The 27,294-nt window shown below is 38.5% G+C and overlaps 3 protein-coding genes across 4 annotated transcripts; 1 reads left to right on the top strand and 2 right to left on the bottom strand.

Annotated features, from left to right (window-relative positions):
• Positions 1-318: 318 nt before the first annotated feature.
• On the bottom strand, positions 319-4,371 carry LOC148059553 (coagulation factor XI-like). 2 transcript variants are annotated; one of them, XM_087782258.1, is made up of 9 exons: positions 4,238-4,371; positions 4,008-4,164; positions 2,926-3,035; positions 2,690-2,834; positions 1,370-1,485; positions 1,164-1,296; positions 993-1,099; positions 599-758; positions 319-487 (listed from the first exon to the last, which is right to left on the bottom strand). In XM_087782258.1, exons 1-9 carry the CDS (start codon positions 4,356-4,358, stop codon positions 385-387), a joined length of 1,152 nt encoding a protein of 383 aa, XP_087638384.1. In that variant the 5' UTR covers positions 4,359-4,371; the 3' UTR covers positions 319-384. The 2 variants fall into 2 exon arrangements, with proteins under 2 accessions (XP_087638384.1, XP_087638385.1); XM_087782259.1 differs by having other exon boundaries at positions 1,164-1,266.
• A 2,316-nt stretch (positions 4,372-6,687) lies between these two features.
• Positions 6,688-16,754, top strand: LOC148059552 (scavenger receptor cysteine-rich type 1 protein M130). Its single transcript, XM_087781548.1, has 19 exons — positions 6,688-6,760; positions 7,726-8,040; positions 8,107-8,205; positions 9,618-9,815; positions 9,870-10,061; positions 10,132-10,292; positions 10,692-10,842; positions 10,912-11,217; positions 11,307-11,618; positions 11,681-11,975; positions 12,547-12,839; positions 13,157-13,450; positions 13,739-14,005; positions 14,076-14,257; positions 14,316-14,424; positions 14,501-14,644; positions 14,831-14,935; positions 15,310-15,430; positions 15,564-16,754. Exons 1-19 carry the CDS (start codon positions 6,697-6,699, stop codon positions 15,820-15,822), a joined length of 3,867 nt encoding a protein of 1,288 aa, XP_087637674.1. The 5' UTR covers positions 6,688-6,696; the 3' UTR covers positions 15,823-16,754.
• A 5,001-nt stretch (positions 16,755-21,755) lies between these two features.
• On the bottom strand, positions 21,756-24,536 carry LOC148059551 (serine/threonine-protein kinase SBK1). Its single transcript, XM_087781654.1, has 4 exons — positions 24,425-24,536; positions 24,190-24,352; positions 23,146-23,348; positions 21,756-23,070 (listed from the first exon to the last, which is right to left on the bottom strand). Exons 2-4 carry the CDS (start codon positions 24,350-24,352, stop codon positions 22,453-22,455), a joined length of 984 nt encoding a protein of 327 aa, XP_087637780.1. The 5' UTR covers positions 24,425-24,536; the 3' UTR covers positions 21,756-22,452.
• Between the last annotated feature and the right edge of the window lie 2,758 nt (positions 24,537-27,294).

Below are 27,294 nucleotides of genomic sequence, written 5' to 3'. Positions count from 1 at the left end.
TTGTTAGACTTGAGAGATATTACATTGTGGTTTGCTCACCCAGCTGTGCAGATCAGACCAGATCATAAATTATTAGCAATAGTATGGACAAATACATCCTTGTTATTACAGTATAACAATATATTTATAATATTTTTCATTGAATACGTATATCTTTGTTTTTGAATGATTTCTTTGTTTCTGCGAAAAACACCAAATGAGCTGGATATTGATTATGGTTAGTTTGTTTGTATACATTACTCTTTATGACTATTATTGTACAAATTTACCAATGTATGTAATTTCTAAATAAAGGAGAAAAATAAAGGAGTAAGTAAGTAGTACGTATTTTTTTTTATTTTTTGATGATGATGATGAAGATGATAAAAGCATTAGACAACAAGTTTAATTGCGGTTTCTCAGTGAGAATCCAGACACAACATGAGGCAACTTGGCGACTATAGGAGGCGCAGGCATCGTAAAGGAATTCTTGAAATAGCAGCGGCCCCTAAAATCAAAATGAAAAATAATATAAAATTCATGATTCAAAAAAACGATTTAAGTACAAAATTGACTTTGAGTGAATAAACAGCATGTGTCGGAATAAAAACAACATTACCGGTATCTTGAGTCATGGAAATCCTGCGTGACGTAAGTGTAGAACTGACAGTCGGGATTGCTGGTGCAGGATCGCTGGCAGGCGTCAGCATCTTCCATCTGCTCAAAGCCGAGGTCGGAACCATGGAAATCAACATTCTCATGAGCTTCCTTCACCCAGGCTATCAGGACAAGAGTGGAAGATTCAAACTTGTGAAATTGATTTCAAATCATTATATAAAACAATTTAAAAAGACTATCACAATGTATTCTATATGAAGTTGTCATGGTAATAACAAAGCACTTAAAGAACTATATCGATATAAATATTGAAAAAACAATGTCTGCTAGATCAATATAAATCAATTATTAAACATGTTTTCTAAGTTTGTTCAGTTGTTTAAAGTAATTCTCACCTTCATCTGTCTGGCAGAAGCGAGCCGGCAGCCCAGATGTAAACCCTTCCTTATAACTTCTCAAGAGTTGAACCGTATTTCTCTTCAGATAGCAGGTCAACAAACCGCTGTGGAGGAGAAACACGGACGTTAAAAAACCTGTTCATCATGTAGAGATCGTCGAGCATGGACCTGTTATGAGTGAAGTGTGTGCAGAGAGGATGAGCTGAGCAAAGAGCCCGACAATGTCCAGCAGAGGCGGAAGGCTGCGTTTGAATGTCGTTTCCTGGGATGTCTGTGATTGGAAACAGTTGTCCTTCACACTCTACACAAACACAAACACACACATGTATATGTCGAGCACATGGAACAAGAACAGAAGTGCTGACTCAGCTCACTTTTGTCGGAGAGGTTCGTTCGTATTGTGTGAGAAAATCCACTGACGAGTCCTTCTTCTCTCTCGACGATGGGAGTTGTTGGCACATCCAGACTGAACTTCAGGTGACACTTGTACCTACAAACACACAACAAGACACAAGTAAGTCAACTTTTTTATGACACAAAAAACACATGCATGCACACACACATGCATAGGTGCAAAGATACACACACAAACACACACACGCACAGAGAACATACACAAATAGACACATCAACACACAAATGAACACACAAAAACACAAACAAACAAACACAAAAATGACTTGTGTATAAATAAATGCATAAATATGTAACAATGTATGTAACAAATTGGCGTGGGGGGAAAGGAGGTTTGGGGCACAGGTGCGGACCCAGGGGTCTCTTAAAGTTATCCCCGGAGGGATAACCACAAAATCGCACAAGCGACTACAGGGGAGGGGGAGAAAACAAAAAGCACAAGGCTACCTTTTAATAACCAAAACTAAAGTGAGAACTGCCAAGCAGCTGAACGAAAGACAAGAAACTTGAACAATATTTTTCTGTTACTCAGAGGGCACTCAGAGTGAACCTCTCACCATCGCATAGAGCAAACAATGAGCAGCACAGAGCACTGGGGTCTCAGGGCAGATATAGCCTTGTCACACCTGGGCTCAATCAGCCAATCAGTGCACACACCTGATGGCAGAGAGTGAATCAGTCACCATTCTCACGGAGGCAAAACACTCCGTTTCCTCACAAATGTATAAATAAATGTATGGATGAACATCAAAATGTCAAAATGAATAAATGACTTCTTACTTAATTCTGAGATTATTGCGTTGACCGTATGCAAATTAAGTGGGCGGGTCGAACATCAGTCTTAGTCAGTGATTGGTTGAACAGGCGTAACAAACTAAACCACGACCCTGATGAATGAACTCTGTGAATCTCACAGTTACATCATAAACGAACACACGCATAAACATCACACAAAAAAATAAAAACCCACACATAGACACATGCATCGGTGAACATATACACACACACAAACATACACGAAACACATACTCTAATACACATAAACATACAAAAAAACACACATGCAGACAGATAGACACTTAAAAAACACACATACAAACAAACAAACAAACACACACACACATACAGAGACGAACACACACAAATAAAAACATACATTTACACACATGCACACAGACAAACAAACACACCCAAAAATAAAACACACACACAATCCTCCTACAATAAAGTCAATCGTTGAACAACAACAATCAGCCTCATGAAAAGGTGCAGATGTTCACCTGAGTTTGTCTGTTGTGAAGCTCTCGGTGATGAAGGTGTAGAAGTGACAGTTGACATCATGAGTGCAGACCCTCTCACACTCTTGGTAGTCTTGAGTAAACAGCTGTTTGTAGTCAGCACCAGGGAAGTCCACATCGTGGTAGACTTGAGGAAGGCAAGGAGAAACAAAACGATGAGGAGAAACCATCATCATCTCAGTCGTGGTCTCAGTACTTGAAAACACATTCTTGCTCACTCGGGTCAGAGCTGCAGGGTTTGAGAGAGAAACCTGACGTCACTCCGACCAGAGGCCTCTGGCTGTTGGGCTGTTTGGATGGGGTGGACTTCAGGTAGCAGTAGAAGTGTCTGCAGAGGATGAGATTTGTTTTATGTTTCACTCCAAGGTTCACCAGAGTTGTTCATTTCTGTGGCCAAAGCTTGTTTTGCTTAAAGAAAAATAGGTGTCCACGTAAGTAAGTAAGTAAATAAGTAATATTTGTATAGCGCTTTTCCAGACCAGGGTCACAAAGCGCTTAAACAATCAAAACAATACCCAATAAAATATATGTTTAATTTTATCAATGTAAAATCTCAACAATGCATCGCTGTCAGCTTCACAGAAGACAGGTGTGATTAGAGGAGCAGGAGACATGAGAGAATTGATCGAGTCAAACAACACTTTGGGTTTTTTCTTGTTTGCTGCTACCAGTTTCCTGATGTAATCGGATCTGGCAGTTTCCACCATCTCATTGTATGAAGACATCAAAAATGTTACACCTTCATTAAACCTTCAGTTTCCCTGAGTCTGAAGCGCGGAACTTTACCCAGAGGCAACACAAAGGATACCTCAAAACATGTTTGTTTTTGGTTCTTTGGGTCACCTTGACCCTGAGATAAGGATTAAAAAAAAGAATATTTGTTGTTTTTTTCATTTTGAAATTATGGAATTTCATTATTCCATGAAAAAGTAATTGAACCTTTTAATACATAAATCATGGATTTAATCACTCCACAATATACTTCAAAAAAGATTAAATAAAGTTTCAACATTTAAAATGTTAAATTTAACCATTCAATATTCTGACATCAAGTTTTCTGATCAAAAATATTGGAGTGGCATGTTTAAATACATATTTTAAAAACAAATTATTTCCCAAAAAGGTGAAAAACCTTTTGTTTTTCCAGCACTCATCAATTATCTTTTAAATATTTTTGGTGTCTTATCATTTGTCATCGCCAAGAGGTGAGTTTTACTCGTATCCTCATCATTTCTCTGTTGCCTCATAAACAGTTGAAATCTTCATCTGAGCAGCGAAGTGTGACTTCCACCCTCAGTACCTCTGGTCGACGGTCCAGTCCGGCCTGACAAACGTGAAGAAGAGACAGGCCGAGTGCTGCGTGCACAGCTGCTGACAGTGATTCTCATCAGCGGCGAATATGAACTTGATATCGGTTCCAGGAAAGTCGACGTCTTTGAGAAGTTCCTGCGAGCACTCTGCGTGGAGATGAACAGATAAACATGGCCGACACACAGATGCGAGATAACGCTGTGGAGGAAGTTGCTTTACCTTGACTGGCCGCGATGGCGAGCAGAGAGAGAAGACTGGCGAACACCACGAGAGGAGCCATCTCTGTTGAACGGTAGAGATGGTTTGAGTCCCGGGGTTTAAATAAGCTGCGACTAGACATTGTTGCACTGTCACTGTTTCACTACAGAGGTTTTGATTGTTTAAAATAAGGAAGTTCACTATTGATGCACCAACATTTGCATAAGAGATAAGAGAGTTCCCTCTTGAATTTTAATATTTAAAAAAAAAACCACATTTTGTTTTACTAAACTACTGAAAATACAATTATGCCCTCCTTAATACTTAGTACTTTCAAAGCCTCTTATTCAGAGTTCAGAAGTCTATAGAATATTGAATGGTTTTCAAATGTTAAAATATCATAAAGAAAAAAGGGATAAAATATATTACATGTTAAAAAGTTCTTTGATTAAAATACGCTAAAATTTGTTCATAAAAAAATGTTGCGTATTAATTGAAATTTAAAATATTTGGATATTATATATATACAGTGTATATATATATATATTATATTGGATTTTGCCTTGATTTCCTATTGTTTTTGAAATAGCTGAAAAACTCGAATAATCCAATGTATGTTAATACGAAATTAAAAAACGAGAGACTTTTTAAAAGCTGCTAACAATTCAAGTGCGCATCCGCACCAGCCATCAGATGAGCTGTTTGTTCTCAAGCAAACCTTTAAAGACTAAAATGCAAATGTACGTCTCCAGAATCAGCTGATGACAGATTTGGACGACTCGCGATCGAAGCCCTGGAGAACTGCCAATCATACCTGACTGATCAAATACAAAGTAACACTTGTGTGTTGATTTTTTCTCAACCAATATACTCTACCTACATATTATTATACAGCCTACAGTCAATGTATCAACTGTACAGTGTTGTATTCAAAACCCTTCAACTTTTCCACATTTTGTCACATTACACACCACAAACATAAATATATCTTATTAGAATTTAAGGTGAAAGACAGTTAATACACCATTTTAAAAAATGTTACAAATAAAAAACTGAACATTTTCATAGACAACATTGATTTATTCAAACAATGAAGCCATAGAATTTACAAAATAACTTTATTTACTGAAGGTTTGAATTAAATGTGTGTTGCATGCGTCTCTTTTGTTTACAGTAAGTCTTATTTAGACACAAGACGGTACGAAGATTTGATATGAAGAAGGTGATATGAAGAGATGCAATGTCGTTATTAAAAATTAAAATATAGAAATTCGAGGCCTTTCTTCAAAATTGTATAGATTTTTGTTAAAAAGATACCATTAAATTGAATTTTCAATTTTTGTTAATAAAAAGAAAATCAGCAAAAAGGGCCTAAAATTTGTATTTTTCTATTTGCATTTCAAAATTAAAAATAGAATGAATGGACGGACCATACCTGTCAGTCACCTGTCAATCATGACGACCATGAGGATATTTTTTATTTATCTTTTTTTTGTTGTAATAATTTAATTCAATGATTTGTATATTGAAAGAATACATTTGTTCTAAATCTTATTAACTTAGATTTTTTGGTAAATTGTAAGGTTGAATTTCTTTTTTTTTTAATAATTGAACATTTTCAAAATATCTGGTAGCCTTTTAAATTCAATATCAATATGCGTCATCAGACAACACCAAAAGATGACCAAGATACTTGATCAAATAGTTACATGTGTTACGTCGAGCTCAATAAAAACTAGTTCAACTATTCAATATAGAAATAATTGGAGCTAACTATTCAAAAATAATAACTCAATACTTAGGCTAAACGTAACCATATATATATTAAAAAAAACATGACAATAGATTGAAAAGATAGTGAGTTGTCGTTTGGGAAAGAAAAGCTGTTTTGGTAGATTTGGAGCTGATGAAAATCTTTTTTTATTATTATTATTAATTTTAAGAAGTTTTGAGTGAACCAGGTTTTTTTTACTTTTGGAGCTGTGGCCAGTAAGCAAGATGGAGAGAAAGGTAGAGCCGAGTATCATCAGCGTAGTAGTTGAATACTTTAGACATTTTCTTTAGAAAAAAATTGAAATCACTTTCTTGTTGATTAATTAAAGTCATTTAATTTTGGGTTTTGATTTTTAACATTTTAGGTGTGTAGACACATGTACCAACAAACACATGTGACAATAAACAATAAAGAAAAAAAACAATCATCCTACAAAAAATTTGCGAAATCTTTTTTTAGATAGTAGTAGTAGTAGTAGATAAGTACTCTTTAATCAAGTGCTAATATCCAAAGTCAGGAATATCTGTATGTACTGTAAGTCAGAAAATTGTATTCATTGTTAAAATGAAGCAACACTTTCGGTGAAGCTGGACGACGTCGAACGACTCGGAAGTGAAGCTCAGACACATGACTACTGCTCACATCCTTTGAGTCTTAACCTCAGAGCAACAGTTGATCTGCATCAGTGTCACCAGCTTCTGCGCTGATGATGAGGCTCCTCACCTTCCTCCTCCTCCACATCGTCCTCATCGAGCCCGCAGTTGCCATCAGTAAGTTTTAGTCATGTTTTTTGTTTTTTTATACTTAGTAACTATTACATGCAGTTGTCCATACCACATGCATTTTTAAGAAAGAAAAAAAAGTTTATTATATAATATATTATATTTTATTACTCAACATAAGAACCACTTATTAGAGAGAATTTTAAAGAAAGCATAATATGGTTATGCCTATAAAATAATTGAAATGATCATCCTACAGGAGATACCTGCAGCACATGTTTAATTTACAGTTAAACATTTTTTTAATGCTGCAATTAAAAATTAAATCACTTTTTTTTTTCTTCTTTAAAATATGTATATATACATTAGTGTTATTTATCAAGCTTTTTTTTTTTATCAGAGGATCTGATTTTTTGGGGATTTTTTATATAACTTAACATGAATTAAATAGGATTTCTGTTGCATTTCTTTCCATCAAGCTGGAATAAAAATAATAAAATTAAAATTAAAATATCAAAAAAGAGAAACTTTTTTTGTTAAGTAGAAATATGTAAAATTTCATTTTGGAAAAAAAAAAATTCTTGAGCGCACGTTCTTTTACCATGAGTCGTCATTGAATTTAACTTGTCTTTACATGGAATCAAAAACAGTCATCAAATAAATAAACAAACTATATATATATATACTGTATATATATATATATATATATATATATATACACATATATGGTGTTAAACTCATGGTCGAATAATTAAAAAAATATATCACAGTCAGACTCATACCTTATGTTACGGACAGATTGGTGAATATATATATATATATATATATATATATATATATATATATATATATATATATAGTTTGGTAAATACATATATTTTTTTACCCGCAACTTAGACAGTTTTTTAGCTTCTGGTGCGATTGAGTTTGACACCCATGCTCTTAACAATTACTGAATAAACCTATATATTGTTGTGTGGTTCAAAAACTTGAGGCATCTCTCCTGGTACCAGATGAAGGTCGGACGATCCTTGTGAAAGGCGGACATCCGTGCGAAGGTTTCGTCAAAGTGTATCATGAAAACAAATGGGGCTATGTCGGCGACACGTTATGGAGACCGGAGACGGAAAGAGTGGTCTGCAGATCAACCTTCTGTGGAGAACCGGTGGAGAATTCCACCGTGGACGATTTCCTCCCTGCCGGCGCCGTCGTGTCGCTGAACGAGATAGTGTGCGACGGGGAAGAGACAAACCTGCTGAAGTGTAAAAGCCCTGGTTGGAACATCAGCAAGTACAGGAAGATGACGGTGAAGAAGGTGCAATGTTCACGTAAGTCTGATGAAGAAAACAAAGAGATGAAACTTGAGATGAAGCGCTTTCTTCTGCTCCATGTAGGTCAGATCCAGCTGGGACTGGATGGGTTCACATGTGCAGGATACGCCAAGTACTCGACACCTGGGATGGAGCCGGGATACTTTTGCTCTGACAAATGGGGTACAGAATTTAGCGTAAAATACATGCCCATATATTCATGTTCATACGGTGCCCTTTAGAAATGCTTGAATATAAGATAAAAAGATTAACCAGAGACTTCCCATAAGAGTAAAACTGACGTTGAAAGATAGAGAAGGAGACTCTAAGATTGACAATATCGCAACCGAAATCACATTTCCTGTAACAGAGACGGTGATTGATATCACATTTTTCTGCCTGCGTCTTAAACCGCTCAAAGATTTTGGCCACTTGCATGATTGAGTTCGAAACCACTGGTGTCACATGAGCACAAGATAAGAACGCCCAACGAGTCGAGAAGCATCAAGTGAAATTATATGACCTGTAAAATATTAAGCAACCATATTTAACTTACAAAAAGACAAAACAAATCGGATTGTGTGGGAACTTGAGACCTTGGCTCTTGCAAGGGTATGGGATATGCCACCTGTGAGGGTCTATTTTTTTTTTCTTTTACATTATTTGTTTCTAAAATATGTAGTTGTATTGTTTTCCTATTTCAATTTTGTAACTTACTTTTCTTTATTTCCTTACTCAGCCTGCACTGGCCAGTGCCTTTTCACCCCGATTTACCTAAACCCAACCCTAACCCTAACTTTAAATTCCATCCAAGACAATTGTCTCACCAGATTGAGACCAAACTTTTCTTTCCCCAATAATATCATTATTTATTTTTGACATTATTGTTAGTTTTAAGACATTTTTTCAATATTCGTCTGAATTTTTTTCTTATTTCCATTTTGTAACTGACCTTTCTTTATTTTATTTTTTTACTTGCTGTGTTTCACCCTTAACTTGCCAGGTTAGAATTTGAACAGCCCCCTCCCCCCCAGCATACTCCCTCCTTTGGGTGCGACAATGATCGCCCCGTTTACATAACAAAATGAGCGTCCACAGGTGGTTTCCAGCCGACCGGCTGCCCTTTGGGTTTTATAGGTAGAACAGCAGAATGGTGGGCTTTCTAGTGTTAAAAGAAAAATAATCAGTTTTGTAAAAGCCAAAACATGCCAGCGATAATACTAAGAATTGATACTTAATATAAAATAAAATATATAGTAGTTGAAATAAGTTATTAGAGATTTCCAAGGCCTCAAAAAGCTACTAAAATAGTTTTTAAAATAACATCGAAAAAATGCGTCATGTGATAAAGAAAACTCAAGTTAGAGCAGAAGTTAATCACGTACAAATATTATACAATACATGACTTCGGAATTGATTGGAAAATTGTAATTAAAAACAATCCAGAATGTCCATGGAAAGCTGTAGAACTTAATCTGATATAATGGGAATGAATGAAACCGCCGTCTCTGAATCACCCTCTTCAGTTCGGTTACTTAAACATGTTTGGTTGTATCTATGTTATATAATATTTAATATTTAACATTTGTCTCCAGGGAAAAAGGAAGCTAATAAACTGTGTAAAGACCTCAATTGTGGGACCTCCAAGACGGTTCTGAACGATTTATGGATTCCCTCTAATGAGCATAAGGGTAAAAAGATGCCGGTCGAGTGTTCTGGTGATGAAGAATACCTGTGGCAGTGTGTGTTCGAGCAACAAAGATGTGGGACGCATGCATTCGTCATCTGCTCAGGTACACAAACATGACCCTCTGATGTGAAGTTCACTAATGGTCACGACTTGACAGAGCACAAGAGGATACAGCTGAGAGGGGAAGCGTCGAACGTTTGCTCTGGCCAGCTGGAAATACAAGATGAGGATTCAAAATGGAAGACTGCGGTCGGTTTGACGCCTCAACCTCACGCGTGGTGTCGACAGATGGGCTGCGGCACAAACATCAGTTGGAGCCAAAACGACTCAATAAACCTGACGTGCTCTGGTAGTTCAACCACTGAACAAAGACTTCATTTGTTTGATTTATCTAACTCAGACTCTATTGTTTTCCTCAGACCAGGTCAAAGTTCTGCTGCAAGACACTGACCAGCCTGACAGTCACTGCTATGGTTCCGTTCATATTAAAGTGAATGGAAATCAACCTCTGCCAGTTTGTTCTCAAGGTTGGAACAAAGTGAATGCTGAAATGGTGTGCAGAGAACTCAACTGTGGTCCTGTAAGTATGGCGATGTTGTTGGTTAAGTTTTTCACTGTAGAAGAGAACAAGGGACGGAATCCGTCCGGACCCATCAGGAGAAAAATGTAAGCACGACGTACCAGACAATCTGGCACCTGTTGCTGAGGAAGAGGTGGCCTTAAACTGAGCAGCAGTGTTAATTAGTTCAGGAACCATAGCTGCGGAAGCACAGCTACAGGCGCAAAAACAAAACAACAAAAAACCAAGTGGGACAAACAGAACGTGTTGAATTTAGGAAACAAGAAAAGTCATGACATGTGAAAAGTGTCCATGGATAGATGTGTCCAAGATTTCTTACATTAAGATAAACTTTACAATTCAAGTCATTATAAATGATTGTTCAAATTCAATTAAAGTTTGTTTCTTGATGTTCTTTAGTTGGTGGAGTTCAATGAAAAACCCGGAAAAAGATCTGGAATACTTGACAATGTGAAATGTGCTGGTTACGAGTCGTCCTTGTGGCACTGCATGGCCAAACGATCTGACAAACCCATCCCGTGTTCTAAAATCGCCTACGTGGTCTGTTCTGGTGAGAACCTGCTTCAGTGTTGTCATCCAGATGATTCTAGAAAGTACATCTGACCCTGGTTGTCTGCAGAGAGCTTTAAATTGCAACTCGTGGACGGCCCGGGAAAGTGTGCGGGCAAGGTTGAGATCAAGGAGGAAGGGAAATGGAAAGCCGTCAGCTTGTCAGGCTGGTCGACAACCAACTCGAATAAAGTCTGCAACTTTCTAAACTGTGGAAATGCAATGTCGCCCACAAATCCCGAGATATACAACAAGAAGTCTCCAATCTTCATGGTGGACATAGTGAACTGTGAGCCAGATGCTACTCACATATCTCAGTGCATCACACAAACTCCGACGTCTGGTGGCAAGGAAGCTGTTGGCATAACCTGCGAAGGTGAGACGTCTTTTATTGGCATTATGTGAAGCTCTTTACACCTTTAAACCAACTCTATTTAACTCCTCTTGTTTAACACCCTGCATCAGGCCACCAGGTTCTTTTTCTCGAGGGAACAGAGTCGTGCGTTGGAGTGGTGGGCATAGAGCAGAACAACAAAACATACTGGCTGTCTGGCTCGGCGGCAACATGGAATAAAACGGAGGCAGACTATGCTTGTAAACAGATGCATTGTGGATCCGCGACAAAATTTGAATCTTTACGGAAATACGAGTCAATAAGAAAGGATTCAATAGTTTCCAAGAATTGCTTGAATCCACAAACGTCGATCTATGACTGTAACAACACAACCGCACTCCCGTCTGACCACTACAACACCACGGCGATGGTCCATTGTTCAGGTGAGTGTTGCCGACATGAGTTGTTATTAACCGACACGCAGACACGCTTCATCTGCTCGCAGGGAAGATCAAGGTGAACCTGACAAATGATTGTTGGGGAAAAGTCAACATTTGCACCAAAGGTACGTGCGGAGGTGTGTGTTCCCACACTTGGACGGACCGGAAGTCCATAATGCTTTGCAAACGTCTCAGTTGCGGGAATGAAATCTTTAAGCCTCTGAATCAACCGACTCCAAGTGGCCTGATGTTCAAGAGCGTCCACGTGTCCTCGCTGACCGGCAACTTCAACAGGTTGAGCTTCGTGACGGACAATCAAAACACGTGTGACAAAGCCGCGCACATCGTTTGCTCGGGCAAGTGTCAACTTTGTGAAACTCTCCTGACTTAATCACATGTTTCAAAAGCTAGATGTTGATACTGATGACTGACCAATTAGAGCAGAGTGGGCATGGTAATGGCAAATCAGATTTAATCTCTGTTTTCAATGGGCGGGGTTTAAGATAATTTTCTCATGTAAGTATTTCAATGAAAAAAGAGTTTTTGTACAAACTGGCACATATTGAGTACAATAGAGGTCCAATAAAAAAAAGGTTACAATAATAGTTTCTTGGTAAGTGCTTGGTATAACAACAAAAAAAACAGAGAAAATTTTGATATATTGAAAATTTAAAAAAAAAAACGTAATTATACTTCCTGTTTCTGGCAGTTTGTTAAATATATACACTTTTTTGATTTTGGCTCCTAGTGAGTTCATCGACCCTGACCTACAATCCATGTCGATATCATCACCATCTATATTTTAGACTCAAATGAATGACAAACCAAAACTACTGAAGACAATTTAAATATGCTCCTAAAACTGAAGTCTTTGGTGTATACACATTCAGCTTTATTTATATTTAATAATCTTGTGTTTCACTACAGGTAGCATAAAACCCAAGTTATTCTCGAAGGACAAATGTTTTGGGAAAGTGGAGGTGATGTACGAAGGCCAGTGGCTCTCGATTTGCAAAGACGCGCTGACCGAAGAGGTCCAGCATACCATCTGTGGAGAACTGGGATGTGGTCGCGGTTTCCAGGTCCTCGATTATTTCGGGCTGAAACCCACCGGCCACGCCATCAAAAGTATCGACTGTTCAGCAAACAACAAGTTCTTAAATACATGCAAGATTGAGACACAGACACAGAAAACCTGCCTATTAGGTGCCGTCAAGTGCTTTGGTAAGAGTCTCCGATTGCATCTTTATTTTAGGCTTAAAACAAATATTTTTTACACACACATCACAATAGCTATTTAAATGATGCTTTTACACTTGTGTGACCTTTTGGTCAAGGTGACCCAGTGGCCAAAAACAAATATGTTTGAGGCATCCCTTGACCTTGACCCAGAGTCATCACAAGGGACACCTAAAACAAATTTGTTTTCGGCCGCCGGGTCACCATGACCAAGGGGTGACACTAGGGTTAAACATTCATTTAATTGATAGCATTTTTCAAGGAACATTTTCTATCATATTCTGTGTTTTTTTGGCTGCCAGATTGGGCAAAGATTGAGCTGCACATGGTTACCGAGCAAGCTTGCAGTGGAAATGTGTACGTCAACTCTGAAAAGAATCCTCACATCCCTGTTTCTGCTAAAAACTGGTCAAAAGCCGAGGGCGAAAGGCTCTGCAAGGATCTCAACTGTGGGAATTACCATTCCATGAAGAAAATGGGATCCAGATTGTCCAATTTCAGCTTTAACTGTGACGGGAAAAATCCTGAAAGTATCTGGGACTGTGTGAAACAAGAAAGTTTCACTCCGGCAGAGCAACTGTCTATACAATGTGAAGGTAAAAGTGCTTCATTATCCAGTGACTGAATTCTTCTGGTTACTTTTGTCATTTTGGGCGCACGGTTAGTGCGTCAGCCTCACAGCAAGAAGGTTCACTTTCTGTCTGTAGTTTATTTGTTTATTGTATTTTCCTCCCACAACCCAACAGAGTTTGATTCGGAAATTGTCCGTAGATATGAGTGTGTTTGAATGGTTGTGTGTCTTTGTGTCACACTTAACCACCTTAAGGGAATAAACGGCAGAAAATGAATTAATTACTTTTGTCGTTTTCTGTTCTTCTTTGCAGCCCCAAGTGCCAAACTCTCTGGTGGCTGTCATGGCATCGTCAAGATTAATGAGAGAGAAATTTGTGGCAATAACTGGAATAACGACTACTCAAACTTGATATGCCAGGAAAAGAACTGCAGCAATGCGGTCACCGAGACCTATGGCATGGCTCTAAACGGGCAGTATGCACAGCACGTCAGCTGTGACAAGCACCAGCACAGACTGGTCCACTGCGACAGGGTCGAGGGAAAGTGTGATAAAGGACCGGTGTCCGTCTACTGTGTCAGTAAGTTGTGTGTTCTTTTTTCCCACCATAAATGGATCGTGTGTTGCTCAATCATGGTTTATATCTGCAGCGAATGTAGAATTCAGAGTCACTGGGAAATGTGGCGGTCAGATTGAGGTCAGCTATGACGGTAGATGGGAGAAAATTTGTTCGCAAACCTCGCTTTCTGCTGAACACAAGAACAGTTTGTGCAAGCGACTTAATTGCACGGCCCACAATGCAAGTTTTCAGAGTACTGAAAATCATCCAAAGGTAAAGATTTGCATTTCACTTTAAGAAACTCTAAGTTTAACTTTTGGTTCATTTCAAGGTTAAGTTGCTGACAAAGCTGAATTGCGAAAAAGAGCATAGAGACATCCGTTACTGTGTCACGGCAAGTACCTGTTACGACTCTGTTCCAGAGGAAATCTATTGCCACGGTAACGTTCGGATCTCTTGATATAGTCCGCCGAATCTATGGAAGGAACCTCTGATCGTCTGCTCATGTGTGTCCAGGGTACGAGCCGGAAGTTAAAGAAGAGAAGCAAGACTTTGTGAAGCCCGCATTGATCGGATTTGGAGTGCTCCTGATTTTGATCTTAGTGGTGGCTGTGTTGGTCATGTTGAAGATGGGCACCTTTCCCAAAATGATGGCTTCATGTGAGTATCTTCTCTTGGGCAAATGTCGTGAAGTCCATCCGTGACTGGAAGGTTTAGTAGAGTCAGAAAGTGGCCACAAGAAGCCAGTGTTTTGCCAAAAAGCATTTATGAATAAGAGATATGTTTTCTCTTTACTTCATCCTCCTGTTTTCTGCCCTGTCAACTACATCACGCCGACTGAATCAGTGAAGAAGAAGAAGAAGAAGAAGAAGAAGAAGAATGTCGAGGAGGCTGACAACTTCAACGAGCTCGGCAGCAAAGCAAATGAAATGGAAATATTTGGTCATGAAAGTAAGTCCAATGCCAGATACACTGGACAGAAAAAATCAAAATGAGAACATTACAGGCATCTTTTTACTAGTTTATCAATTGGCTTTTCTTTGTTGCCAATATTCATTCTTTATGCAACTGTATACATCCTTATATGCTTAACGTCTGGTTATGAGGGCGAAAAAAAGAAATTGAAAATTATTTTGTGGCAAAAGATACATTTTGTTTTCGTTAAGATAGCACACATAGACTCTGAGAGAGACAAGAAAAAACTACACCAAAGAAGCCAGGAAATATAGTTAAAGATTAGAAAACATATTTTTAAATAGTGTAGAACAGTATACAAAATACTTGTAATCGTACGTATTCATTTTTGTTATGTTGAAAACCTACAGACGAGGCGAGCGATGCTGGGAGTGTTTCCTCGCAATACGAGGAAGTTCCCGAAATGGACAAGATTCAGCCTCTGATGGCTGGTGACGACACCACGAGCATCCCTCAGCAGAATCCAGGAAAGTTTGGAACGACCCACTTTGTGATGCTATTTTGACCCACTTGCCCCCAGCAACCACATCTCATTCTATCACAATCACTGGCATCTTTATAGTCCACCATATAAACATGAACATTATTCTACTTTTTTTTAAAGAAAACCGTTCAACTGGCCTCGTAAAATGACTCGGCGGGCCAGATTTGACAAACACACTCATAGTTTGGCTATTTCTTTCTCAACAGATGTGGCCTATGAGCTCGATGAGTCTGAGCTGGACTACGATGACGTCGCTGAAGTTCCTAAAGTGACCGAGACACAAGCAGAAGTCCACAACAGCTCACAATGCAATCCTGAGGAGGAAGCTGCCGGGATGGCGCAGTGGGAAGACGACTATCTTGTTCCTAATCAAGAGTAGTAAACTGGAGTTGGGTTGTAATGTCGCTTGATAGATTGATATGCTCTCATTTGAAGTCTTTACATCTTTGTCTCTTTCTACGTCTGCTGTAACAGACTTTTATTTTCCACCATGAAACCTAACCTGACAGTTTACAAGCATCGTAAATGTCAAGTCGGAACGCTGGCGGAGGCTCAAATATTTCTCGGAATGACTCACTGTCAACACACAGACACGCAAAATCCGTTTTTACGGCAGAAAATTTGCCACACAACATTTGCAAGGTTAATTAAAAAAAACTTAGATAAATGATAAATGGTTCAAATTTCATTAAAACTTTCTTTTAATTTTGACTTTTTAAAATTTAAAATTGAACTTTAAAAACAAAATCACCATTCCCTAAAAACAAATGTACAAACTCTGAAACAAAATGACAGTTTTCAGAAGAAATCCTGAAACAAATTTAGAAACTATGAGACTAATTTAATAATTTTAAACCAAATGTACTATCAGTGAAACACAATTTGAAAATTACTGAAACAAACGTACAAACTCTGAAATACATTTTTTTGTGGAACATATTTTCATTTTCCTATGATTGTAAATAAATAAATATGATTTTGTACATTTCTTTCAAGAGTTTGTAAATTTGTTTATTTCGGAGTTCGTACATTTTTGTCAGGAAATTATAAGAAAAAAAAAGTTATTGTTTCTACATTTATTTAGTAAATTTAAAATTTGTTTCAGAAAACTGCAACTCTGTTTCATAGTTCGTACATTTGTTACTCAAAATTGTACTTTTGTTTCAATTTGTAAATTTGTTTTGCAATTCTGGGCCACCATATTTAAGATCCACCATCAACAACTACCTTCCATTATGATTCACAACTCTTGAGTAATCAATATACTGTATATAGCTCTTTTTTTTCCAAGTTTTCTTTTCTATCATAGTCATTGAGAAACAACATTATCAACAACTGTTTTTTTTTGCTTTCTTATTAACATGTATTAAATGTAATTCGCATTGTTTTACTTAGTCAAAATGGTCTTTTTTTTCATCGTTTTAGTCTTTTAAAATGAAAATAATCATCATTAATGATTGTCAAACTCTTTTGCAGTTAAACACATGTTACGACCTGTTTTGAGTTTTTCGGAAGAAGAAGATTTTGGAAATGGCTCAGATGTTGAGTATCAAACTGTATGTCATGTTTTCTGTATATAGTTTGATGCACAGCACTTAAAGCCACTTCTGTGAAGTCGTCGGTCAAAACGGACCTGGTTAATTAAGTTTTATATTATATTTTATTCCGTACTAAAGTTTCGATGTCTGTCGACCAATACGTTTATTACATTTTCCACAACTCACTGATTTATTGATTTGTAGGCAATAAATAAACATTTGTGACAACGAGCAACTGGGTTTTGAATGTCTTCACGATATCTTCTGTCTGTATCCCTTTCACTTCCTTCTTTTTGAGAACCGTGACCTCATGCTCAAGCTGAGCTTGCACGGTGTAATTATAGCAACTTTCTACCTTCGAGTGTCACAATCTTGCTTCGTGAAGCGAGCTCATCCTGGACGACAGCCCGTCATAGTTCAGTCAAAGACAAACCTGTAGACAAGTTGTCTTTAGTATACCAAAGTGTGGGAGGAAACAGGAGTGCTCAACGGCCAACAAAACATTCAATCCAATAGAATTACCATACTAATGGCTACATTGACGAAACATTTTCCATTTTATCTAATTCAACAGTGAAAAAAAACACTTTTAATTCAAATATAATTATAAATTAAATTACTTAATTTAAAAAAATGACAAAAGCTAAAATAAAGAAATAGACTTCAAACTCAAGTTCAAAACAAGAGTTCCACGAAGAATTGTCCAGAATCAGTGTCAGTGTCCATATCACAGTCCAACCTAAAGCACACCACAAACCGGGCCGAGAACAAACTAAGGAAGACTGGAAAACAGAGACAGCGGTGGTCAGGAAAAAAAAAACACACTCCCTTATAAACACGGCAAAAAACAGGCTCTAGGTGAATTAAAAACAACATAAAGAGGAAATCCAGAAAGTCAACGAGAGGAGAATACAAACGTTTCAAGTGCCAAGTAGAGAGGAATATAATCTGGCGCCTGCTGCTGGGAAAAGGGTGGGAAGAACTCCAGCAACAGGCGCAGAGCTTCTGGACAAAACTCAAACAAGTAAGACAAACAGGAAGTGTGTCAAAATAAATTACAAGCCATGACAATAAAGATGCCAGTGTTTAAAATAACATCCTTATCAACAGAGTTTTGGGACGCTGCCCTTAAAGAGACATTACATTATTGGATAATATAATAACAAGTTTTTTAACACATCCCAGATCGTGTACTACACTACGAATCGGGGTGCCATAAAAACATGGGGGAATCGAGACAGGCCATGACAGATATCACTTTTCAAAGTTAGCATGAGAAGCTAGCTCTCATAAATCGCACTATTCTTCCGTCTCCAGTTTTACACGGACAAAGGATTATCTTCAAAATGCAATCATTTGTCGCCGGCTTGAACAGGAGAGACGCTCGAGTGGCTGCTTCTTCCATCTTCATGTGATCATTTACACATTCTCCTCAGTGTTGTAGACATGCGAGAGCAGCTGCCAATGTTGACACGAGTACCATCATCTATTAGTGACGGACAGACGTGCCAGGGTCGCTTTCAAGAGACTGACAGTCCGGTATTCGGGATCTGCTCGGCAAAGTCAGCCACCCAGAGGGACTCATTTGTAGAACGCTGCCCTTGTGTGATATGTAAACATCATTTCCCACCGTGGGATGTCGGATTAAACTGGGTGGTGGTTCCAGCAGCTGAAATAGAACCAGCAGCGACGAAGGGGGCTGTTAGGAGTTTGGGTTGCGCAAATGAACTTCAGTGACAACAGAGTGATTGTGGGTAAACTTAGATTTTCATTGGTGCCGATGCCAAATTGTCCGTCTCTGATCCGCCACCATCGTTTCCATGTTATTAAAGGATAAAGGTTTTTTTTCACCCATTAGCTTGTTTAATAATGTAGTTCCAATCTAATTATGTACTTGTATACTCACCCGGCTCACTTACCGACTGCTTGCATATATAATAAACATAAATAGTATCAGTTTTGGTCATCAGGTCGCACCTAAATTACATTTTGTTCATTAATATTTATGTAAGCAAGTTTGTTTGGAATTCTTAAGGTAGCATTTGTTATCTGAAAATAAAATAAATGAATTAATAATCCAGATTAAAAAGTATGTTCATGAAGCAGCCGTCGCTGGTAGATGTTGTCGTCTAATTGTAGGATGATTCCAGTCCCAGTCGTAGTGCCCTTGGGCCAGACATTCAACCTACCTTAATGTCTATGAATGAATTATTGATCAGGTAAAGCACTTTGGTTACATAAGGATTGTTATATAAATGGAAGTCACAAGTTTGTTAGACGACGCAACAACTTGTTTTTAGGCACGTAAAGCTGACGTTTGCTGGCGGATCGTAAGGTTCCCTGATCAGAACGCGGGATGAATCTCTCTCCTGATGGCAGTACGAGGTGTTAGGTATTTTGTGGAGTTGTGGAGATTTTCCAACACAGTCGGAGCGGCCGTATTAATAGTACCCCGTGTGTGATGTTATGCAGAGAGTCTGTCTGCAGCTGTGTGTGTGTTAGTGTGTACTTGCATGGCTATGATGCAATCACACACTGATGCAAATGATACTTTTATATTTTTTTTCTCTGCATGACCAGTGATATGTCATGCAGAGAAATTAAACATGTTTGAATTTATGTCTATGAATTGCATCCACAGTTTTTTATCTACTTTAAGGTTCATGAGTTCCTCACTAGTACCTTAAGCGGTTTGTTTTCCTGACACTGCACAGATCTACCGCTAAAGCTGGATTGTCGACTGGAAAAAAAGGTATCATTTCTTATGTAAAAATCGTATTTCATGCCCGTCCTGTAGTTTTTACAGTGCCCTGTGACGCTTACATGTTCTAGCAGTTAAACCAGTTCATCAACATCAATCACACCCTTGCAAGATCCGAGGTCTTAAGCAAGCAAGTTCCTACCGATATGATACAATGTCCTCTCTTGTTTGTAGTAAAACAGTGTCTATAATGCCTAATGATACTCTTTTCAGACTGTAAGGCAAACTGGATTATAATGTGCATTAGTAAGTAACACTTAAAAAGTGGTGGTTGTTTATACGTTTGATTTTTTTTGTAAATTGGTATTAGAGAAAGATTGTCCTAGGCCCAGGCTTCACTGCCAGTGAGTTTCACCATCACAGATCCATGTGCCCTGGACTGACCCGGGGCAAGAACGATGCTTTATTTACGGGTGTTGTGTTGCTCAGCAAGCATAAAAACGATGGCGTGATGAGATAAAGGGGGATATTTAGCACCATCACATTACCAGTAAACTTCTACTGAGCCTGCGAAAGGAAATCCTGTGATGATAAAGAGCTGCAGTGGAAACTGCTGGTCTGTCAGTAGATCGGTTTTACTTTTTATTCACGCAAATGATAGTTGTTTTTTTTCTATATCCGCAAAATGGTTAAGTCTAAGTATAAAATAAAGATTAACACTCATCCTTTTTACACATAACAGGAATGCAAAAGATATTTGAGCCCATAAACACTCATGCTGTGCAAGTGCCAACAACATTATTTGTAGAGTCAAACCCGACACTCCACCGCACGGAAGTCGCCTGAAGCTTTATTTGTTTGACAGGCTCTGGATCTGGAGGTTATAGTCATGCACTAAACATGCCGCACCGCAGGACGAAGGGCATCGAAGTTCAAGCCCTGCGGCCGGTTTGTGTTGGAGCAACACGTAGATCAACACGTCGCCACCTGAGCGCACCTGTTGGGAAGACGAAAGCTAAATGTCCATCAGTGGCTTTGAAAGCGCTTTGAAAACCCAACTCTCTTGACTCACTCACAAGTTGAAGTCTTTCTCTCCAGGATGCAGTAAGTCATGATGACGTTTTGAAGTTATTGCTTTAAATAGTTCTCCCCTGTCTGAAATCTCAGAAAACAAGAGGTTACGAGAGCGGGTCCATTATGACGTAATAACGTCTGCACTACTCCTCCAGCCAGCTGTGATCACACCCTGCTTTGTTTATACAACGTCCCTTGGAGGTACAGGAATGGTCGACGCACGGTGACAAACCTTGACTTATCACGGTAGAGTGGGTGTGGTTATGGGGAACAAGATTTAATCTAAAAAAAAGTGTTTTCAGTGGGTGGGGCTTAAGCACATTTTCTAATTTAAATATTTAAATTAAAGGATAGTTTTGTTCAAACAGACACATACTGATGATACAATAGAGTCCAACATATATTTAAGACACACTTAACTTAACACATTAGTTGACCTCACTAAATAAATACATTTTTAGAAATGGGCCTAAAAGAACACAGAGTTGGTCGTCCAGAACTCTGGTGGACTGGACCCTGATACAGGTCCAGATCCATCATTAGCATTAGAGAAAGAAGCGCAATTTTTTTTTTTGTATATAAAGTGAAAACACCCAGGTGCACGCACACAAATGTTATTTTTTAATTTTTCATTTTATGTGTCGGAGTTGAAATCACGATACTTTTGATAACTCAAGTTGAAGTCAAGGTAAAAGGAAGAGGTATCCCAGTGAGAATCCCCATTTTCTTTTTGTTTTGCAGAAAGCGTACACAATTCTTGAATTATATCACTTGTTTAAATTGTTTTATTCATTTTGTGTTTGAACAAAACAGCAGGAAAAAATGAAAAAACAAAAACAAATAACAGTTCATAATTGAGCACAAATATATCAAACAACAACAACTCATGAATGTCACACAATTAATAAAAAAAAATAAAAAAAAAGTCTGTAGCTTAACACTCGACACCATCTTCTGATATGCGAGGAATCCTACACAAGAGTCGTGGTGGTCGGCAATAAGGGGAAAGGTTCTCTGCAGAAGTGGCCTTGATAGCTCTTTCAAGAAGCTGTGAACACATTCACCGTGAGCTGCTGGCATGTATTCTGGGTGCCAGGCATTTTCTATTTGGTGGGTCAACTGTACAGGTCAAGAGCACAGGTGCTTCGTAATGTTTGCCACCTCTCCAGGGCTGTGAGACATGTTGGGTTGGCACCAAGGGAAAGGGGTTAATAGGCGGGTATCAGTAACAGAACCATTGCAACCAGGCAACATGAAAACTGGCAATTCTCATCCAAGTTTTATGGTCAACACAATAATATAAATGTAGCAATAAACTCTCAGGAGCAGGTCGACGTAAAGAGTTAAAACTCACGAACAAATACCTTGCCAAGCAGCTCGTTTACGCGTATAGTTCATTTATTTTAGTTTTATTTTAACCTTTTAACCCTGGCAGACATTTATGTTACAGGACAGCGGGTGGTAGTTACATGAACCACTTTCACTACACACTGCATACAAAAACAAGAACAGCTCATTCTGCACCACAGAGAGTTTTGTTGCGACCGTTTCTTCTTTCTGAAACCTTCTTAGAGCAGTTAACTATTTAGTGCAACATCAGCCCCAACGATGGTCTACTGTTTAGACCAAATGTGATACCGGTTGCATTTTAAGGAAGTACGTCTTCGACTATCATATTTAAGCCTGTCAGTGCCTACTATCCATTAATTGTCTTCTCTGTTGTTTGCTGCACATTACCATGACCCTCCTTTAGCCACGTTTTCCCCACATACTCTTTTACTTCACCCACTGTACACCGTTTCTCTGCATTTGGAGCGAGTAGCTTGCTGAACAACTCCATGGCTTCTGGAGTGAACCGCTGCCACAGTGGAGGAAGGTCATTCTCGGCATAAGAACGTTCCTCCTGTTTGCACCAATCTGCAAATTCCTCATAGAAGTCGTCCTTATCGATGCAGTGCTCCCAGGGAAAGAACCCGGTGAGGATGCAGAAGATGAGAACTCCGAAGGCCCAAGTGTCCAAGCTGGGCTCAACACAAAGGGGAGGAGCTGTCGCTTCCTTCTGGCCATCCAGCAGTGCAACAGTGCAGAGCTCCGGAGCCATGTAGGGCAAGGTCCCGGTGATGTATTGGATCATGGTTCCTCTTTTCTGGGCCAAACCAAAGTCTGCCAACTTGACCTGACTGCAGTTACGGTCCAGGAGGAGGATGTTCTCCGGCTTGATGTCACGGTGGACCAACCCATGGCTGTGGATGAACTCCAAAGCACTGGCGATCTGGAGGACACAGCGTTTTACCGACGCCTCTGGAATGCCTACCTTCAAGTTTGAAACAAAGGAAACATAGAAACAGCTGCTTAAATTCAAAGGAGTGGGTTTGTTGTAGAGACTCACCTTGGGCTGGATCACAGCGAACAGATCTCGTCCAATGACCAGCTCCTGAGCGAAGCAGTAATGCTCTTTGGACTGGAAGGCGATGCCGAACAGACCGACGATGCAAGGGTGGCGCGAGAGGTGCAGAGAGATGCAGTACTCTCTCAAAAAACCCTGCAGCTTTGTTGACGCTTTGGGCATCACTTTCAAGGCCATGGGAGTTCCTGCACATACGTGATTCAGCTATGATTACAACTGCTGAGCTAAACAAAATCATACATCAAATGATTGAAACTACACATGTTACTGCCTTTACAGTAGGGGTGTCATGCGTTTAAATGTGTCTTTGTTGTTCGGTTAAATTAACTTTAATCCAACATATTTTTGGGGTAATGTGATTTATTTATTTTTTACAATTGTTGACATGATTAATATCTGAACCATAGCTTTTCTTGGTACCTTTGTGGTTCATGAAAAAAAAACATCTATTTTGATCTTCTATCTTAACCTGGTTTACTTTTAACCAACCCTGCTTAACAGGAAATAAGAGTTTTACATGTGATATCAATGACAAACTCAGTCATGCAATGTTCCAAAACATACTTATGATTTCCATTACCAGTTGTGTTTAAGAATCTAAAAACACAAACGTCTCTTTACTTTTATCTTTCTTATATTCTCTTTTAGAAAATAAATGCTTATTTATTTTCCTTTTGACTTGTATTTAAAGCTCTAATGAGAAAAGAAAAAGATTTGGTTAATACCAGATTAACTAGAACTACTGCATCCTAATGAGTCTATTTATCTATCAATATTTATTGATCTATTGGACTGTGAAACATATACAAACTACTTATGGGGGAACTAGGACAGACCAACAATTTCAGGATTGCCAATTAAATACAATTTGAAGTTTTAATTTTTAATTTTTGGGTAGATATGAATGAGTTTGTCATTTAAAAGCATGTTTTTGGTCATTGATTCTGAAAGAGTCAACTACTAAAACAAACACCATAAAAGCATAAGCTGACTTCTCCTAAGACCAGAGGAACAGATAAGGCTCACCCTTGAAGCGATGTGTGACGAGAAGAACTTTGCCATATTTTCCACGGCCTATCTCCTTCACCACATCAAAGTGATCGTGGATCTCCAAGTCTCCCAGGCTCTGAGCGGTGATCTCCATCAAGTCATCGATCAAGCTGCCGTCCGCCGGTCCCAACTCAATCATCTGTTCATCCACAACCAAGGAATATTCTCAAAACTGACCTCAGGTCCACACACCTGCTGACGGGGGTCTTACCTTATCTTGTAGTGGCTGAAAAAAGAGTTTTGAAAGAGTGACTCTGGTCGTTGTCCACCTCAGCTGCTCTGATCAAAGTCCCACTTGACACTGACCGGCAGCTCTGCCTTCGATCGCCACAATGAGGACGGAGCCCACGTTGACAGCTGATTACATGCTGCCTCTGCAAAGGGCACATTCTCCCCGACACACACACACACTTTGGCCTACATGCGAATGATCAGCCACACTCAAACATGTGGAGAGAAGGCATTACCTTTCATGTCAGCTTGCACAGATTTATGTTCTAGATGAGCACGCACACACGTCCAAGTCTCTCTGTGGTTTGACTTTTAATTTGAAGACAGATTTTTTAAGCCCAATTTAAGTCATAAAAATGAATTTAGCAGGTGCAAAGAATATATTTTTCTTGTGATATATTTTGACAGAAATATGATTATTAACCCTTTTAGATTTAGCTGATCCTTGTTTTAAATATTTCCTTGTAAAACAGTTGTTAATTCAGATGATAAAAATTAATTTCCCCACATTAAAGGAAACACTATTCAGAATTGTTATCGGTGACAATGAAATGCAAGAAAAGCTAAATTATGACTTTTTCTTTCAGCAAAATGATTAAAAATAAAAGATTAAAGCGTTTAAAAATAAGTATTATTATATCATCATTTTAACACTTGAAGATCTGTCACTCTCTGTGGTGTAGTACAAGCTGCAGCTCCGGTACACAAAAAACACAAGTTTATGTGTTGTGCAAGTGAGTTTGAATCGGGTCCTTCTAGGGGAAGAAGTCATTATCATCAAAAACAAGTTCTTAAATAAATATCAGGTAATAGAGAAGTATTCAACATCAAAAACAACTCGCCTTAACAAAGACGATTTAGTGTGACGCTAATGCTAACTACAAGCTAGCTTCACCAGAGTTCCTCTCTCTCGAACTCTTAATGGTTATAATGAGGGAGCAAAATAATGGCTCTCACTTTTCGTATCAAATCCTGAGCATGCGGCTTTGGTGTCCAGCAGTTGGACGCCGAAAGTGAGTTGGCATCGACTCGTGTTCCTGGACTGGACGCCATGAATGCACTTAAGCTGTGGCACTCTCGCAAACAAATCCCAGAGGAGTCGCCTACAACCTGAAAGACCTGGTGGGCTGTTGTTGTCGCCGCTACTGTGGGAGTGTATTTCTGTGTTTCATTTGAAGTGGAGTCACTCAACACACTGACCACATGTAGTTATTCCTGGTGCCCGCATATGTTGGACACACTCGAGTTTTTCATTTGGTAGAAGGTTAATGAGGCATCCGTCAACGCTGACCCATCAAGGAAGCTGATCTTATGCACAAATGAGCGCAATTTTACTGGTTTAAATTTCAACACAAAGACACTAATGAAAAACATGTAACATTGTGTTGTTAACATTGATTTTTGTTTTTTAAATGGAATGTTCAGGAGGCAAAACAACTTTCTGTCTTAAAGGGAATGTTGGAAAGTCACTGAGCCTAGAGTAGATTACGGTTCAAATATTAGTTTTAAAAATACGAAGATGAAGAATAAAGTTATTAAAATTAAACCATTAGAAAAACACTAAAAGAAACAGCATATAAAACTAGTGCGGAAATAAAAAAAACAAACGATCAAAGCCAACGTAGCTGTCGACGCAGGCGTATGGCAGAAAGAATAAAAAGAGAATAAATTGAAAGCACAAAGTATAAAAACACAATGATGGCGAACATCACAAGGAAAATCCAAAGTACTAGACTACTAAAAGGAAATGCTGGAACTGAGAAGTTTATGAACAGGTGATCTTAGATTGCAGGATTAGCTCCAGCTGTGTGTCATTATCTGTCAAACACGAAGGGGAACTGAAGGAAAATTTACAAAATAAAAGGATAAGAAATACATGAAGGTTTTTAGATACTTCTTTAACTTCTGCCATATTTGTAATATATGTTTGACTGTTTATAAAATGACCATTTTTAAAAGCTCAAGTTTGTGGGTGTTTATTTTTCATTGTTTTGCTGTATTTTGTAGCGGTTATTATGGATGAGAGGACCGTCCAGAGCTCGTATTTCCCTCCACATATAGCTTCCAAATGACGTCTCCCTCCACAGCTCCCCCTGGCTGCCAAGAGGTAATGCAGTTAGGTGTTTTTGAAGTCAGCGATCATCATGTTACGCTGTCATCACAAACACGTATTTGAGATAATTTACGTCCCACAGATGGAGCCGAAGGTCTTAGGAGTAGATACGTATCCCGCTGCACTTGAATGAATCATGTTCTCTTGGGCTCTTTCCAAAAGCTTGTCCAGTGCTCGTTCAGATGGTGTTCTCTGTGTCACACTCTTTTTTTATTTTCATGCTGAAAACGAAAAGTTACAAAATCATCAGACGACGACATTGTCACGAAACAACTAAAACAGGGAGAACACTGACACCTGCTGGTCAAAGATGGACAAGGTGTTACAATCGTTTAAAACTGTGTTGATAAAGGTTATTAGGTTCGTTTATCTTGTTTTATTTCAACAACGAAATAAAACATTTCAACCATTCATAAACACCTGTCGAGCCCTTTATTTATTTACTTTTAAAAGTGAAATCTTTAAACGAATTAAAATACATGAATCAAAACCTTTTTCTTTTTTTTAAGAAGAATAATAGGAAGAACTTTTCAAGTATACAAAGGTAAAATATAATAAAGTTATACTATTAATCGAATATAGCTAAAAAATCTTTAATTTTTTTCTTCTAAATCAGCTCAGATAAGATGTACAATGAATAAAAGAGTTGCAGGTCAATTCTAATTCTATTGTATCTAAAAAGGCACGAAATAGCTGAAGGTCAGTGAGATAAAAATTTCCCTTCACGATAAGTGAAT

This window comes from Callionymus lyra, chromosome 19 (assembly GCF_982586985.1).
Source record: "Callionymus lyra chromosome 19, fCalLyr1.hap1.1, whole genome shotgun sequence".
NCBI lineage: Eukaryota > Metazoa > Chordata > Actinopteri > Syngnathiformes > Callionymidae > Callionymus > Callionymus lyra.
This window is presented reverse-complemented; position numbering and strand designations above follow the sequence as displayed.

Bases quoted from the DNA above. Each gene is read 5' to 3' on its own strand.
- LOC148059551 (XM_087781654.1), bottom strand. From the start codon at position 24,352: ATGATTGAGTTGGGACCGGCGGACGGCAGCTTGATCGATGACTTGATG. The intron at 23,349-24,189 runs GTGAGCCTTATC...ACGTATGTGCAG, and splicing joins CGTCACACATCGCTTCAAGG to GAACTCCCATGGCCTTGAAA. The intron at 23,071-23,145 runs GTGAGTCTCTAC...TCAAACTTGAAG, and splicing joins TCGCTGTGATCCAGCCCAAG to GTAGGCATTCCAGAGGCGTC.
- LOC148059552 (XM_087781548.1), top strand. From the start codon at position 6,697: ATGATGAGGCTCCTCACCTTCCTCCTCCTCCACATCGTCCTCATCGAG. The intron at 10,062-10,131 runs GTAGTTCAACCA...TGTTTTCCTCAG, and splicing joins AATAAACCTGACGTGCTCTG to ACCAGGTCAAAGTTCTGCTG. The intron at 11,218-11,306 runs GTGAGACGTCTT...ACCCTGCATCAG, and splicing joins TGTTGGCATAACCTGCGAAG to GCCACCAGGTTCTTTTTCTC.
- LOC148059553 (XM_087782258.1), bottom strand. From the start codon at position 4,358: ATGTCTAGTCGCAGCTTATTTAAACCCCGGGACTCAAACCATCTCTAC. The intron at 2,835-2,925 runs GTGAGCAAGAAT...GCCTTCCTCAAG, and splicing joins ACCCTGCAGCTCTGACCCGA to TCTACCACGATGTGGACTTC. The intron at 759-992 runs GTGAGAATTACT...TTGTCCTGATAG, and splicing joins CTTCTGCCAGACAGATGAAG to CCTGGGTGAAGGAAGCTCAT.